The sequence below is a fragment of the Marmota monax genome, unplaced genomic scaffold (assembly GCF_021218885.2).
Source record: "Marmota monax isolate L192 unplaced genomic scaffold, Marmota_monax_Labrador192_F-V1.1 WCK01_AAM20220418_F8-fsc00059, whole genome shotgun sequence".
In the NCBI taxonomy this organism is placed as follows: Eukaryota; Metazoa; Chordata; class Mammalia; order Rodentia; family Sciuridae; genus Marmota; species Marmota monax.
In genome coordinates this window covers 8,486,211-8,503,325 of record NW_026693595.1, presented here as the reverse complement: position 1 = coordinate 8,503,325, position 17,115 = coordinate 8,486,211, and the positions used below count along the sequence as shown (strand labels likewise).

Below are 17,115 nucleotides of genomic sequence, written 5' to 3'. Positions count from 1 at the left end.
AGAAGCTAGAAGATGGGATTTCGAATATTTTCACCATAAAGAGATGATAAATGTTTGAGGAGAAGGATATTTAACTGGGTTTAAGTCTTACACAATATATGCATGCATCAGAACATCACATGGTATCTGATTAATGTGAATAATTTTTATTTTAAATTTAAAGTCCAAAGAAGAATATAAGGCAGAAATTATAAATCTTTTAAGTACCCCAAATACAATATACAAAGTATCTTTACTATGACTATTGCCCTGTAGATACTTAAAGTTCAAGGTTGACCTGCTTCAAGGACATTAAGAAATCTCATATATTGTTGGCCAATAGATTGCTATATAATAGAAATATATAAAATTATTCTCCATTATTTGCAGAAAATAGTTCAGAATTCACAGATTGATATTCAGGATCCTCTGACTCCATTCTTCTTTTCCTGTCTTCTCTTTTACTCCTTCCTAACATCAAGTCCCCCTGACTTTACCCAAGATTGTTAATTTACTTTTCTGTGAATGGGTCTTGCCAAATCCCTGCATTGTTCATAATGTTTTTCTTGCTTTGCCAATTTCAGAGACCTTCATCTTCTCTCTCAGCAATTTTATCTATTCAATAGAGCCTATTTTCTCTCTCCCTCTCCAGTTATGTCCTTTTTATCAAGTGTCCCTAACTCTGGTGGTCTCACTTTTACATGAATTGTTGTTGACTTTATATCTTCCGTGATTATTAGCTATGCCTTATCTTCCAATTTGTTTTAATGTCTTAAGTGTGCATCAGCAAGGTGATATGAATGATATTTGATTATGTATTAAATAATGCAACAGTCATTTTGCTGTTGTGGAGACTGCCATTCTTTTTGAAACGGAAGATCGGCTTTTCAAAGGAAGTTAAAGAGTTCAGGGACTTTGTTTTGACTTATTTGTATGATCTAACATAGTAAATGTAATTTATAAGGAGACTTTCAATAGCTTTTATTACTGGCCATCTTTAATGGGTACAGTGCTTGTGCATAATGGCCAAAAATTACCTTACTTAGTATTTATAACTTCTTTTTTTTTTTTTTTACATTTCAATTTTTTTCCTTAAAAGGAGTGAGTTTTGTACAAGGGGATTAAATGCTTTATAGACAAGATTAAAAAACTGCTAGAACCAGCTTATTCATCATCATCATCTAATTCATCTTTCTCTTTATCCTCTTCATCTTACTCATCTTCCTTCTTCTTCTTTTTCTTGCTTTTTTTTAGCCTTGACAACTCCCTTTTTTGCTGTATCAGGTTTTCCGTTATAGGCAGCAATATTCTTTTTATATTTTTCCTTCAGCTTAGCAGCTTTCTTTTCATAAGGCTGTTTATCATTGGAGCAGTGTTATTCCAATCTTTCCCAGTTTCTTTCAATATCACCAATGGATCGGCCAGGATGTTGTTCTTTGATTTGGGCGATACTCAGAACAAGAAGGCCATTGGAGGCCTCTTGGGTGCATTGGGATCCTTGATATTCTTTTTGTTTCCCCTTTAGGAGGTATATAGTTTTTCATTTCTCTTTCATAAGGGGCCTGGTCTGCTTTTGCTGTGTCTTCAGATTTTCCTTTCTCTTTACCAGAAGTGGTCTTCCACCTGAGCACTTCTTGAACAACTCTAAGTAGTTGACTGAAGCATCTGGGTGCTTCTTCTTGTGCTCCTCCTGGCAACTTGGCACAAAGAATGCATATGATGACATTTCACCTCTTGGCTTCTTAGGATCTCCTTTGCCCATGTTTAATTGTTTTTCCTCAGCAAGGCACAGAATTGCCTAGTGCCTCTCCAGCTCTCACTTGCCCTGGTGCTGTCTCTATGGAGCTCAGTGTACTGCAGTGTCTGTGAGAGTGGGAGACAGACGCAGCCTCCTAGTATTTACAACTTCTGAATCTATTGTGCTAGTTGATATAGTATATGTTATAAATTGAATCAATAAATGTAAGATTCATCAAGGGATTGTTTATAATGAATAGTGACTGGAGAAAAAGGAAATTCATACTTTTCTTTATATTTGTTCTTATTAATAGTCATATCTTTAAATTTTACTCAGAAGAATATCATCTCTTTGGCAAACATTTTTGCCATAAAAGGAGTAATTAATATCACCTAGCTTTTATATCTAAGCTGGGTCTCTAGCACTGGCATTATTAATGATTAGCCAGTTTTTTTTTTGTTTGTTTGTTTTTGCCAGTCTGTACATTACAACAATACCAGAAAAGAATTTGGAAAAAACAGTTTGATAAATTTCAGGCCTTTTGGGGGGCTTTTTTTTTTTTTTTTTTTTTTACCCTCTGTTGTACATGAGACTTGTGCCTGACTCAAAATCAGATTTGAGGAAATAAGTTAAACATGCTTTGGGAGAAATGACTATCAGGTTATAGAATATATTCAAAAGAGAAGATGAAGAATTTTGTAAATAATTGAAAGAAGTAGTGTGGAGACTTGCCTCAGAATCACCCTATGCAGGAAGCCTTACCCTTGAGAATAAGCTTGAAGAAGTACCACATATCTTGGGCAAGTAACCCTAAAGACTATGGAATTGATGATATAAAGATAAATAGATTGTTCAATGTATTGAAAAGAAATTAACAAGTAATTTTTGGTGTCATACAAAGAGAGTCATATACCATCCTTTTAGTGTGTATATAGCCATTTCCATGATGTTGTGCCTGGGGAAAAATGCTATCACTAAAAATATTGAGAGTTTGCTAGAATTATTATTTATGAATCATTTTTTTCTGAAGTGAATGGTTTTTTGTAAATCATAAACTCATCCCTAGTCTATCAGTTGTATAGTAGATTTTTACATATGATGTTTTCTTAATGCATGAATAGAATATAACAGATTTAGGGTTTGAAGGGAAAGAATAATTAAACATAACAAAATGCAACTTTTATTTTCTGCTTTCAGTTTTTCTGGTTGCAGTTATATTTATGTTTCCTTCCTTCCTGTTTTAGAAATAATGTGATTTGTGTGCTTTGAAAACAACAGTATGAATATTTACTTTTTTTGCTTTTTATTTATTTCAGATCAATAAATGGACTGGGAAAAATTTTAGAAACACAAAGATCAAGGTACTTTTGAAAAGCTATTACTAACAACAAATACTTTCTTTAGTTATTAATAGTAAATATTAAGTAATATGTATATATTCACTTGATTCTAATATAAGAAATATAGGTGCACTTTAAAAAAAATGGAACCCCAAAATATTTTTATTGAATGCTCTTTATTAATGAATTGGCATATTTAGTTAATACTTTTTCTTCTTATAACTAAGATCACAGAAGTAGGATAACACTATGTAACTGCTTTTGTTTAATAAGGAAGAATACATAATACATTCAACCACTCAAGAAAGTAATTCAGTACAGAAATCTGAACAAGTATACCAAGGAATCTTAATTTGATGTATTTAAATGGCCTTTTAATATTTTTGAAACCACATTGGTGTTTCATAATTGCAAAAATAAATGTCATGTAGAATCTTTACCTTTAGGTTACTGGTATAGTCCTTCATTAAATTTTGATTTCCATTTTCTTCAGATTCTTCTCTTTTTGTTCTATTCATGCAGAGGTGCATTTCTTTATAAAATAGATATGCTTTTAAAACATCCATGGAATGTATTTTTGTAGATTGAACTAATTTTCTATTAAATACTATCATGATTTCAGAAAATTTCTATACAAGGGTATTTTATTAAGCTAACTTTTTGGAGAGAATGATTAGCAGTTGGGAGACATGCAACTTGGGGCCAGCAGCTCTGAGGCTCACAGCTGGCAACTCAAGTACCACCCTGTTCTTAGTTGAGGAATAGTTCCCTTAGAAGTGCAGTAGAGGCCTTTGCTGAGTGGCTTGTCTGCAATGGCAGAGATTAGAAGTGCTGACAGACTACTGTAAGTGTTATGCAGTCACAACAGCAGCTGTTTATAAGCATGGGAACAGCTGGGGCATTAATTTGGAATGTATTCTCAGAAGCCATTCATTTGCTGACAGAGGTAGTAGAAGAATGCCCTTAGTGTAAGTCTTCTACAAGCATACACCAAATGTGCTTCCTGTGGTTCAAATTCCATTGTAGAAACTATGATTATGTAACTCATACTGTGAATCATTTCTGTTACACCCTCTATTTCTTTTCTCCTTAATTTTTCTTTCCTTCATGAAATGACATGCAGACAACTACATAATGCTTAAATGAACGTTAAAAAATTATATCCATAAATAGCTGTAGTTTTGTAATAGCATGTATTCAGTTCATATTTATAAGCATCTTAAATTTTCTTCTGTTTGGAAAGTTCCATGAATAAAGGTTTCTCTTAATTAGTTTATTGTGTGATGATTTTGTTTACTGTTTCTAACATTTGCTATATTATGGAATGGTAAACATATAGTAATTAATTGTTACTTTAAATGGGTGAATGAACAAGTACATAAAATGTTTTTTCTTCAGTTTATTCAGTATCTGGTATTGGCCAGTGCATCTGAGAATTTAGGGATCTTCTAAAATAGTACTATGAGGGTTAAAGTTGGGTTAGAATCCTTTTCAGTGAAGATAAGACAAGACATCCATAATAGAATTCTTTATATTGGGTCATGGGTCTATATTAAAAATTTCCCAGAATTCCTTATGAAGTTTTGTTTCATTTAATTTTTAAATTTTAATTCCTTTATTGTGTTGAGTTTGACAAACAGGGACAGAAGTAAAACTGCTATTAGCATGTGTACAAAAAGTTTCACCTTGAATATTTAAGGAATAAGTGTGTAGCATTATCTTATTGGCTTAAGTTGGTTTAGAGGCAAACATAGTTTTAGGGGACTAAAAAGACTAAGTAAATAAATTAATAAAGTAGACTGTTAGAAGATGTGCCATTAAGTTTAGGGTTTGGAACAGAGAGACAAAGAAAGAGGGGGGGCAGGGAGGGAGAGACGGAGGGGAAGGGGACCACCGTTAGATGACGTGCCATTCTTGTCTTTTCCAGAGTTAACTTTAGAGATTTACAAACAGAACAAAGGAAAACCAGAACCCAGTTGTTCAATAAGTGAATCAATTCAGCAAATTATTGGAAATTCTACTGGCTGTTAGGTATTTCATGGCAGGTTAAGGATTTAAGCAATGGATAAGACAAAAATTGCCCAAGATGAGTGATTTGGGGAAAACAGAAGCAAACTAGCAAAGAGCAACATGTTAGGCAAGATTAAAATATCACAAGAGGAATATTCAAAGCATAAGTCCTATAAGAAAAGGAAATTAGAGGAATCACTGCTCAACTCTTACTGATGAAGAAATAGAAAAATACTAATGAGAGTTTTCCAGATGGTCTAGACTTTCCAAGCATAGGGAAGATTTTTTAAAAATGGATTTTTAAAAATATGTTTATAGGTCTATAATTTGGGTATATTAATTCCATATTAACTATAATTTGTATTTTTAAATTTTTTATGGAAGATTTTATATTCCAGGGACCTGCGGATATTTTAAAAAGATTAGAACACATGGTATTATATAGCAGAAAGCAAAAGTATATGACTGAAGAGATGGAGAACTTACCACAAAGAGTCTTTAATGCATGATACACAGTTTGGATTTTCTTCTGTAGGCAATAAGGAGTCAGTAAAGGATTCTAAAAGCAGTATGACTCTTGGGAGGTGAATTCAATGTGGAGCTATTCTCTAAAGTATAGGAAATATATTAACTTGGATGGGGTGGTGGTGGAAGTAAGTTTGGAAAAGTCAGTTCATTCTATTTAATTAATGGTTTTGAGTTTGAGGTACCACTGGGAAAGCATTTGGAAATTTAATGCTAGAGTCAGGACTGAGCTTTTGAACAATATCTGCATCACATAAATCTGGAATTAGCTGTCATACCCTGTTGGTGAGACTCATTAGAGTTTGAAAAGATGACTCTTAAATAATATTCCTAAAGTAGCAGCTTTAATCAGTACTTATAGAAATTAGGAGAGGGCTGGGGCTACAGCTCAGTTGGTAGAGTGCTTGCCTTGCATGCGCAAGGCCCTGGGTTCAATCCCCAGCACCACAAAAAAAGAAATTAGGAGAAAAGTGAGCTTTTGAAATTTTTCTCCCCTCTTTTTATTTGCTTTATTCCTCCATTTAGTTTTTAAATGACGGTAATTGTCTTTTTATTTTTATTTTTCTATTAAAAAGGTTTGGAAAAGATCTGATGTTTATATCTCCAAAGGAGGAAAATAAATGCATCCAATGCCATGGATATTAGTTTTCTAGTCATATGCCTTGAATGAGTGAAGGATTTTTTCATGGCAGTGTTACATTTTGGGAAAGTTCATATTAACGTCCCATCTAGAAGCTTCCATTTTTTTTTCTCTTTTACTCTCCATTGAGAATTTGGTGAGAGTCTTTGATATTTTATTTTTCACTATAGAGTATTATTTGTTGCATATACATACCTATTATTGATCCTGTCTGTTTTGGAAATTTCAAAAAATCTGGATATAAAACAAAATTATCTCTAGATAACATATTCTCAAAGACATTGTCACAGGAACAATGTGTATTTAGAAGGTAATTTTTTAGAACAACTAGATATTCATAAAATTGCATGTGCCAACTTTATTGAACTTGAAGCTGTTTTCTAAGGTGAAGATAATTAACTTGGTGGGAGGAGTCAATTCATTTTTTACTTGTCAGTATAAATATTCACTGACTGTGAAGGTGAAAAGGGAAATATGTTTAATCTTCAGACTTTGGTCTCAGTGTAAAATGATATTCAAAAATTTCTTCATGGGACATTACTACTTTTTTTGATTATTTTTCTAATTCAGCACCTCTAGAATGTCCAGAATTCAAAATGTTTTTATAGTCTATTAACATAAAACTTTGGAGTATTCTTTTAATAAGATAGGGATTTGTTTCTCTATGCCAAGAGAAAGTGTTTGTAGTTAACAGTGTGCAGACTTCTGAGAGGGACCAAAGCAGGCACAGCTGGTCAGTTCTAAATTAAAGTAGATATTTTATCTTTTATGATTGTACATTTTAAAAAGTATGAATCTGACAAATAAACTATTGTTCTCCTTGTGAAAAAATTTAATAAGCATTTGAAAAGCTCCTGGAGTCTGATTTTGAAATTTGTGTTTTTGTCATTTTCATTAGACATTTCCTTCATTTTAACTTTGATTATGAAGAAGTTACTGATCTCTGCTCTTTTGGGGGCTTATGTTAAAATTGGAAATCAACCACCCATCTTTATAAATTTACTTTTGTGTTTTTAAGCTGAACCTAATACTAATTGTGATGTTATTCTCATCTAATTTAAATTTCTGTATTCCTAATAAGGTTTAATTATCACTAAATAATTCCAAGAGAAATAATGTCCATTGAGATAGAGCACTAACAGGAAGTTTCATTCTATCTGCAAACCCATTACAAATGAATGAAATCAAACCCACATGTAAATGGAATCCTAGAGTGAATTAATATTTATACATTGGCTGATTGTTTTTTTTTTTTAAATTTTTCTTTTTGATTCTGAGGATCAACCTAGGTCTTGTGCATGCTAAGCACATTCTTTATCACTTTGCTGTGTCCCCAGCCCCTGACTCCTAATGTTTTTATATTACTTCTTTTATCTTGGGAGGAGAAGTAAAATAAATACAGAAATTTCAAGAGTATTTGTAATGTATCTATACATCCATTTATCATGTATCTTTGGAATAATAAGCTACTTGGAAAAGTTTCAGTTCTTCACTGTTTTTCTGCTGTGAAAGTGTAGTATTTGAATAACTCATAAATTATATTTCAAGATTGGAAAGACTGTTGAGAGTCAACAACAACAAAAAACTACTATAGATTGTTGAAGCAATAACCAAGTAATTTTCTGCCTTGATCTGCTCATTCACCCACTTTTATGAATGTTACATAGGAAGTATTTTTTTATACAGGAAGCTTTTTTACAACTTGTCTGTCATTTATATGCATTTCCTTATGATATACTGGTTAATCCTTATGCTTATATATTTTGATAAGAGTCTCAGAGATATTTTTCTTGGTTAATTGATATATTTCACAGAATTTTCAATTATTCATGTGGATTTTTGTCCTTTTAGAGTTGATCTCTCTAATGTATTAGATCTTCATGCCTTTGATAGTCTCTCTGGAATAAGGTATGTTTTCGATAATTTGGTCATTTTTAAAATGTAATTTCCATTTATTCCACAGTTATAGGGATTATTTATATTGATTTAAACTTTCTGTCATTCCTTTGGCATATAAGATCATTCTGTGTGTGAGTGTGGGTATATGGGTGTGTGTTTGTTTTTTGGGGGATTGAATACAGTCCCTCACACATGCTAGGCAAGTGTACCACCACTAAGTTTCCTCCCAACCATTTTTTAAAAATTTAATTTTGAGGCCCAGTTGCCAAGTTGCCCAGCCTTCCCTCCAACTTATGATTCTCCAACTTATGATCCTCCTGCCTCAGCCTCCCATGTTGCAGAATTTATAGACATGTGCCACCATATCCAGCTCTATATGATCATTGTTAATGAATTATGTACTTGAAAGTGTTATTAATTGGTTGTTTGGAAATCACAATGCATTTTCCTATGAAATTAAAGTGTAAATGATGGTGAACCTTAGAGAGTCACTGTTAATATTTCTATGCCAACCATTGTAATGTTCTTTCTTTGGGAAAATACATGATATACACAGAAAATTTTAGCTTGGGTGTTCATACAAACATTTCCCTTTCCTTTAGTGATGGGTCAGCTTTATGGGAGAAATCTTTCTGATAAGGGAGGGAAGAAAAATTGTTTGTTTTTGAACATTAGTATTTTTTAAATTGTGGTAAGAACATACAGCATGAGGTCTACCCTTCTAGCAAATTTTTAAGTATACAATACAGTATTGTTCTCTATAACGATGTAAGGCATATCTCTAGAACTTACTGGAACTTTATACTCATTAATAACAGCACCTGGTCTGGAGGTGTAGCTCAGTGGTAGAGCGCTTGCCTAGCATGTGTGAGGCCCTCTCCCTCTACACCCTGGCAATCACTATTCTAAACTCTGTTTCTATGGATCTTACTGTTTTACCTACCTGTTGTAAGTGGAATCATGCAGTATTTGGCTTTCATTGTCTAATTTATTTCATTTAGCATAATGTCCTCAAGGTTAATCCACGTTGTCACAAATGGCAAGATTTTCTTCTTAATTTTTAAGCCTGAATAATATCTCATTTAATGTATGTACCACATTTACCTTATCCATTCATCCTTGATGAGCATTTAGATTGTTTTCACATCTTAGCTTCGTGAATAATGCTTGCAATGAATATCTTTTTTTTTTTTAAAGAGAGAGAGAGAGAGAGAGAATTTTAATATTTATTTTTTAGTTTTCGGTGGACACAACATCTTTTTATTTGTATGTAGTGCTGAGGATCAAACCCCGGGCCGCACACATGCCAGGCGAGCGCACTACCGCTTGAGCCACATCCCCAGCCCCAATATCTTTTTAAGTCCCTGTATATGTCATATAAGATCACAAAATGTACAGCTCTTTAGGTATTTTGAATTAGTGAGGCGGTTTTGCTTACAGTTAGGCGTGGTGCATAGTCTCTAGTTGTGACTCAAATTCCAATTCATGTATATGTAATTTTAACACCCATGGCTTTAAAACCAGTTTTATTTTCAACTGTTTTTTTTTTTTCACCCTGTCTTACTCATATTTTGAAAGTAGCATCTAAAGCAGTTGGATATTAGAGTATGATAATATTTTATTGGATCTCTTTACCCTTATGCATTAGAGAATTTAGATTCACATTTAGTGTGGTTAAAAAAATAGAATAGTTTTGGCACCTGGAAGTGTGAGACAGGCAGGGCATTTATCTCTTCCTCAGTTTGAAAACTGAAAGTCAAAGAGATGAACTTGTCACTCTAGAAGTCAAGACTAGAACTAGTCATTGTAAATGTCAGCTTATCATTTGAGAGCTATTTATTTCATCTATATCTTTTACTGTTGGATTTTTAAGAGTAACTGAATAACAGGTTAAAAGTACAGACATTTCCAGGTACTTAGACGAAATCCACATCTACTTTTTGGTTCCAGTTAGTAGAAAGGTAGGAAAGTTTGGTATATTTAAATTACATATGAGCAATTGCTAAATTGCCAAGGTTAGCCTCGAACTTGTTATTCTCACACCTTAGCCTCCCAAGTCACTGGGATTATAGCTGTGGCCAGCACATCTGGCACCTTGTTGTTTTATAGGACATATAATTATGTCCTTTCAAGACACTCCTGTACAAAGTTCTAATATGTTCCTTTAGTGCTGTGAGCCATTTTCATCAGGTACTTAGTATCTTTTTTGCTCAATAATGATTGAGTATACAATCATTCAGAATTTATTGATTTTTTTTCCATACAAAGCCTTTGTGTTTCTAATTTAGAAATAAAACCCACCTTCCCCCCATTCAATGATTATGGCCCTAAGCTAAATTTAGTTTAGTCATTACAAAATGGTGTTTTCTTAGTTCTGGCTTTACTAGGGAGATGACTGGCTGAGGCTGTCTCCTAATTAGATAATTTTGTCTTTTGCTACCCATTTCTGAAATGGACAGAAGCCTAGCCCATCCTAGGTTTTTATTTTTCAGGTCCATTACTTTTCTTCTTTTTATTCCAGAACTAGTGTACATTACACATGAATATTTAATGACATTTCAGCAGTGGGCCATGTTCCTTTTTTCTTACCCTTCACATCTGGCTTAGAACTGTATTATTTTATTTGAGGCCACGGGCTGTTTTGGTGGTTACAGATCTTTTTTTTTTTTTTTAAGAGAGAGAATTTTTTAATATTTATTTTTCAGAGTTCGGTGGACACAACATCTTTATTTTTACTTATTTATTTATTTTTTTATGTGGTGCTGAGGATTGAACCCACGCATGTCAGGCAAGCGCATTACCACTTTAGCCACATCCCCAGCCCTGGTTACAGATCTTGTAATATTTAGAAGTGTTTTTATTTGGGGAAATGAAATAATATTGTTTTAAGTTTGCCTCATTTTTCCTTTTTTTTTTTTTCTAAATACTAGGTATTGAACCTAAGTGTACCTTTATCAATCAGCTATATACTCATTCCTTTTTATTTTTTTGTTTTTTAAGACAGTGGTTTGCTAGATTGTGGAGGGTATCAATAAAATGCTGAGGTTGTCCTTGAACCCACAATCAATCCTGCTGAGCCTTCTGAGTCACTGAGATTAGAGGCATGCACTACCATGCTGGCTTAAGTTTGCCTTTCTTAAACTAATTTTTCTTTGTTGAGCCTAAGAGCTTGCAAGTTGTCATTTAATATCAAACACTAAAATACTTCTTGGTTGAAATTACTATTTTTTCTTTTATGTATTTTATTCCTTAGTAGTTTGTTCCTAAGAAAAGGACTATAATGTGAAATTATTTCCTGTTTTGCTATTTGAACTATCATTTTTTGTTTTTCATTTCTACTCATGTCTTGCTATAATTTGCTGTACTTAGAGGTATTTTCTTTAAAGCATTTAGTTGTTGATATTAATCTGTATTTTTACCTAGAGAAATAGAAAAGTTGTGGGACTGGGGATATAGCTCAGTTGGTTTAGTGCTTGCCTTGCATGCACAAGGCCCTGGGTTCTATCCCCAGCACCAGCAAAAATAAAAAAAAGAAAGGAATAGAAAATTTGTTTATTCCATCTAACTATGAAAAGAACTAAATTAACTGTTTTTTACAGAACAAAATGGTTTACATATAGAACACCAAACCGTTTTAAATTTATACACTTTTATTAGTATAGAGTCAGAAATCGTTACAAGATTATTAGTAAACATGCAAAATGGGGATTCTGATTCACGAACTTCATGAATTTTTGGTAACTCACTTATCTAATAGACCAGAGCACATTTTCCTTTGTTTTTATTATAGAGAACAAATTAAGGATCCAAAATTCTGAGACTTACTAGAAACTGAAACATGTTCATTGTTAAATTTTTGATGTTTTGCTTGCATATGAAATTGTATGCATTGTCCAAAAACATTAAATATTGGATGTATGAAAAACATGAGTTTTCAATGGTTTTCTAACCTCATTCTACACTTATAAGAGAATTATAGTGCTTTAGGGACACTTAAAGAAGTAACTATTTAATGTGATCCCACCACTAGAGGTAAGGACTTTGTAGAACTTTTCTTTGTGTTTAGCTGCTAACCAGGAGAATCCTTTCCTGAACAACCAGCTGGGAAGGATTTAATTTGACACTTTTCCTAGTGAGACCCCCCAATGAGACTTATTCCCTCCAGTAGTTCCTATAAGCTCTTTCTCTTTCCTAAACTTGCTGTTACTAATTTACTCCTTGCTGTTCTTGGAGGCAAAACGTCTGCAAGGTTTTAAGTCCCTCCTCCATCCTGTCCCCATCAGTCTCTAAATGTATGCTACAGTTGTTATGGTTGTAATTTGTTATGCCATATTGATCTTCTGACTCTTCATATTGGGACAATGCATTCTTAAGATTCTGATCTTATTTTCTCTTGACCAGTAACTGTGTATAGGTTTGTATTTATGGATACGTCTTGTTTTTAAATAAATTGATATGTATTTGTATATGTATGTGTTGTTTATCTTAAGTTGTTCCTATGGGAAAATTTTGATAAGGAAAAATTTACCTTTCTTTCTTTAGCTGTCAGCATTGTTTTCAGATAACAAAGCATAGGGAAAATTAAGGAACTTTGAACAGTATAAAACTGTTACTTATATTTGCCTAAGCTCAAATAGGACGTATTAAGAAATGTACTGACATATTTAACACCCAAAAGAGTGTTGCTGAAAATTCAGTCTTTATTATGTGTTTGTTTATGTGTGTGAATATATGTACATATAAGGTAATTATTAAAGACTGTCTATTCTGGCTCTGGGGTAGAGTGCTTGCCTACCTTGTTGTGAGGTGCCCTGGGTTCCATCCCCCAGCACCACGGGAAAACAAACAACTTTTTTCACTTTTATCTACTAAAATAAGTGAATAATATGCAAAATTGAAACTGTGGAATAGATTCAATTATGGTAAATCTCTTCCTTATTTGGCTTTGTTTCTCTGAGTAATGTATAAGGTCAAATCAGAAACATATTGATCTCTGAACTTACAATCATTTATTCTTAGTTTGCAGAAAAAACTTCAACATGTGTCAGCCACACAATCTCACCTTGATCAGGTAAAAAAAATCTTAAGTGTCTCTTTCACTTAGTTGGCCATGTTTAAAATTTTTTTATTATCCTCTTTCTAAAATGGTATTTTTGAACTGTGTTGATAATTTTCAGAATTTTGAATGCTTTTGAAATTGTCTAATCCAGCTTTTAACACATTAACAGGAATTCATCAAACCATTGTTGTTTAGAATCTTAGGACATCCTACTTTCTGGCTTCTCTTTTGTCACAGTATGTTTTTCTCTCTTACGATGGAAATTTCTCCTTTAAAGCATCCTGAGGGCTTTATCTACAGTCTGTTTTTAACTATTTTGAAATAACTGATTAAGTAAAAATCTTGTATAAGCAAGGCTTATTTAAACAAAGTTGACTTTGATTTTCACCTTTAGGTAGCCCTTTAAATTTGAACTCTGTAAGGTATTTTTCATGATCTAAAATTCTAATCCTTGATGTGGATATTTAAGATGTTAGAAATAAACCTTATATATATTTTCACTGTATTCATGTTTTTTTTAAAGCAGATCATAGATGGTAGAGCTTTAGAATAATTCCTCATTCCATTTAACACCCATACCCACACCCACCCAGAGGCTGTGTGAGTGAACAGCACACTGCAGTGTTCCCTCTTCTGTCTGGCAGTGATTGCTCAGTTGAGTCATTTTCAGTTTCCGTAGGGCCAAGTTAACAGCAGCCTCTAGTTCATTTGTCTGTATTTTTGCTATGTTTATGTGGAGCTATACCATCATGCTTGTGGCACCTTTCTTTGTGTTGTTTATCTTAAGTTATTCCTAGGAGAAACATCTTTAAAATGAATGACTAAAAGATGTACAAGTCCTTGCTAGTGAAATTTTTGGGAAATATTGACCGTTTATGATAAAAATCATAAAGATGAACTTGAAACACATTCTTCTTGAGCTTGTGAATGAAGGACATCATACTAGAAATCATAAGGAATTTAAAAATGAAGAAAGTACTTACTTACATAAACCTTTATAATGGCTAATATCTACACCCATAGTATCTTGATGGTACCCCATGCTGGCATTTATCATGCCTTGTAGTGTAGGTTGAAATAGTCTATATAAATTCATTAAATATAAATTCTTCATTGCTTAGCACGGGACTTGGTGTGAAGGAGGTACTCAGTGAATTATTTGTTAAAAGAATGAAAATCAGTGATTCTCAAATATAGGTATTCAAAATCACTTATAGAGCTTTAAAAATAATTTAAACATACTTAATAGTTTCTGCTCCTCAGATTTTTAGGAATAGAACTTAGATATGCATATTAATATGTATTTTAAACATTTTATTACAAAATTTTTCTATTTGGTACACAAAAGTAGAAAGAATAGTAAAATGGACCCCATGTATGCATCATCCAATTTAAATACTGTTAGTATATTGCCAATTTTATTTAATCTATCCTCCCAGTATTTTTTTGTGGGAATTTAAAAAATATATATGGAATTTTAAAAGTATATATGGCTGTTTTCAGACATAACATAGAAGCAGAAATACATAGCGAACCTGTATGTACTCATCCCCCTGCTGGAGTGTATTAAAGAAAATCCCAGACATTATGTCATTTCACCAGGAAATAGGGCATGTCTATTTTTTATAAAAGCTCTCTTTTATTATTCTGTAGTAATGGGGATTGAGCCCAGGGTGCTCTACCACTGAGCTACATCTCTAGACCTTTTATTTTATTTTATGACAGCTGCACAGGCTGGCCTCAAGTTTGTTGTAGTCCTCCATTCTCAGCCTCCCAAGTAGCTAGGGTTATAGGCATGTGCCACTTGCCCAGCTATTTTTATAAAAAACTCTACAGAAGAATCTGAAGCTCTTTCCTCCTTTAAGTATGTAAACATAGGGCAAAATATAATATTGCAGAAAAAGGGCTATGTGATTTGAAGATATGAACAGTGTCATTTTGTTAGTGTATCTGAGGTATAGAGAAAGAAATCCCTCTCTTCTTTATCCATCACTAAGTTCACGGCTGAGGTCCTAATAATAACAGAAGATGGATTAACAAAAGAAAACCCATCATTTTATTAAATTTACATGCCATGGAAGCCTTCATAATGAAAGCTTAAAGAAATGGATAAACCTGGATATTTTTTTGTGTGTGTATGAGGTTTGATGAAGAGTGGCAGAACATCATAGTATAATGTCATACCCAGGCAAAAAGGGACAGCAGCTGGAGTGTGGAAATGTAGATGTTGAGTTTAAGCACATCAGTGGATTGTTTTCCAGATGAAGAAAACATGTATAAGTTTATTACATACTGTGGATTGTTTGCAAAAGAGTAAAAAACTGAGAAATACCCTGGTGGATTAAAAAAAAAGAAAGATGAAATGAGCAAACATAAGTTATTCTTAAATCTTATTTTTGAGTCATTTCCTTTTGTAGGTTTTAGTTTTCTGAATTGTTACCTCACTTACCTGCTTTCATGTCTCCAGACATAGGAAAAGGAGACTTAATTTTAGGTTCAAAATAAAAATAAGCTAAAAAAAAGTCTGAAGTTAGAGTTCCTAGAATAATCTATGCATGGGTTATTGAAGTTTTATCCCTGAGTAATATTTAATGTAGTTCTCTGTTTTTTCCCCCTCATGATTTCCTTATTTGCTCACATAAGGAGGACCTGGGGGTTGAAGGGTGGGAAGGTAGGCCAGAAACCCCAAGTGACAATCTATGTTTAATTTATTATTAGAGGCAATTATGAATTCTGAGTTTTGACTCTCATCAGATAGCACTGGGAATTCATGGATTTCGTCTTGCTAAGAATTTTCTAATATGAGAAGAGTCTACTGATTTAGAAAACCATAGTTCCAAAATATAGATTGCCCTCCTTGAGCACCACTATGTATCATCTTAATTTTAAAAATCTTTTTTGTTTCACACTGGAGTTAATTGTACCCCCTGAAATATTAGTCATATCTCTAACCTATAAAAGAAAAATATCATCATAAAATCTTTAATAATAAGTTAAGACTGTATTGAATCCTAAATTGAGACAATCTCAATATTAAAAACTGAGTTATCCAACTTGAATAAAATACATCATAAAACTTTGAAGACTTAATTACTATCTTTTGAAACTGACAAATTGTGCTTCATTTGGCAATCTTTTGCAATATATTTTGGTTTGCTCATATTTTGATATGGAAATGTAAGTATTTGTAGTGATTTCTTTAAATGAGGAAAGAAAATGTCATTTTGCTTAAGTGTAATAGTATTACTTTAAATTATATAGAAAACCAATAGTTTAAAAACAGTCTATTTATTAAGATTTTTTTAAAGTATTTTTATTACTATGCTTAAAAAAACACTTTGCCTGAGATCTACTTATTTAACAAAATTTCAAGTATATTATACAATGTAATTACCTGTATGTACAGTATTATACAGCATACCTCTAGAACTTATTCATTTTATATGACTGTAACTCATTGAATAGCAGCTCCTCATTTCCTTGCCCTCCCATTACCTGGTAACCACTATTGTATTTTCTAATTTCTATGGGTTTGGACTGTTTTAGACACTTGATAAAAGTAGAATCATGCTTAGTTTACTTAGCATAATATTTGCAAGATTCATCCATATTGTTGCATATGACAATTCTTTTCTTTTTTGAGGCCAAATAATATTCCATTGTATGTAGATACCACGTTTTCTATATTCACTTATTGATTGACATTTGTTACTACCTTTTAGTTATCTGAAAAGTATAGTAGACTCCCCCCCATCATAATCCATTGTTTTGTTTTCCATAGTTTCAGTTACCTATGTTTAGTTGCAGTCCAAAAATATTTAATGGAAATTTCCAGAAATAAACAGTTCAGCAACTTTAAATTGCATGCAATTAAATGAAATTGCATGAAATCTGTCACCATCCAGCTATGGCCTGCATGGGATGT

At 32.7% G+C, this 17,115-nt stretch overlaps 1 protein-coding gene across 2 annotated transcripts in view; it reads left to right on the top strand.

The window, feature by feature from the left end:
• LOC124102986 (zinc-regulated GTPase metalloprotein activator 1B) overlaps positions 1–17,115 on the top strand; it is a 42,200-nt gene that overhangs the window by 20,133 nt on the left and 4,952 nt on the right. For both annotated transcript variants that reach the window (XM_046459449.2, XM_058584029.1), the window contains exons 9-11: positions 3,034–3,078; positions 8,084–8,140; positions 13,151–13,202. In XM_046459449.2, the coding sequence (XP_046315405.1) occupies positions 3,034–3,078; positions 8,084–8,140; positions 13,151–13,202 (154 nt within the window). The remainder of the gene's footprint in view (positions 1–3,033; positions 3,079–8,083; positions 8,141–13,150; positions 13,203–17,115) is intronic.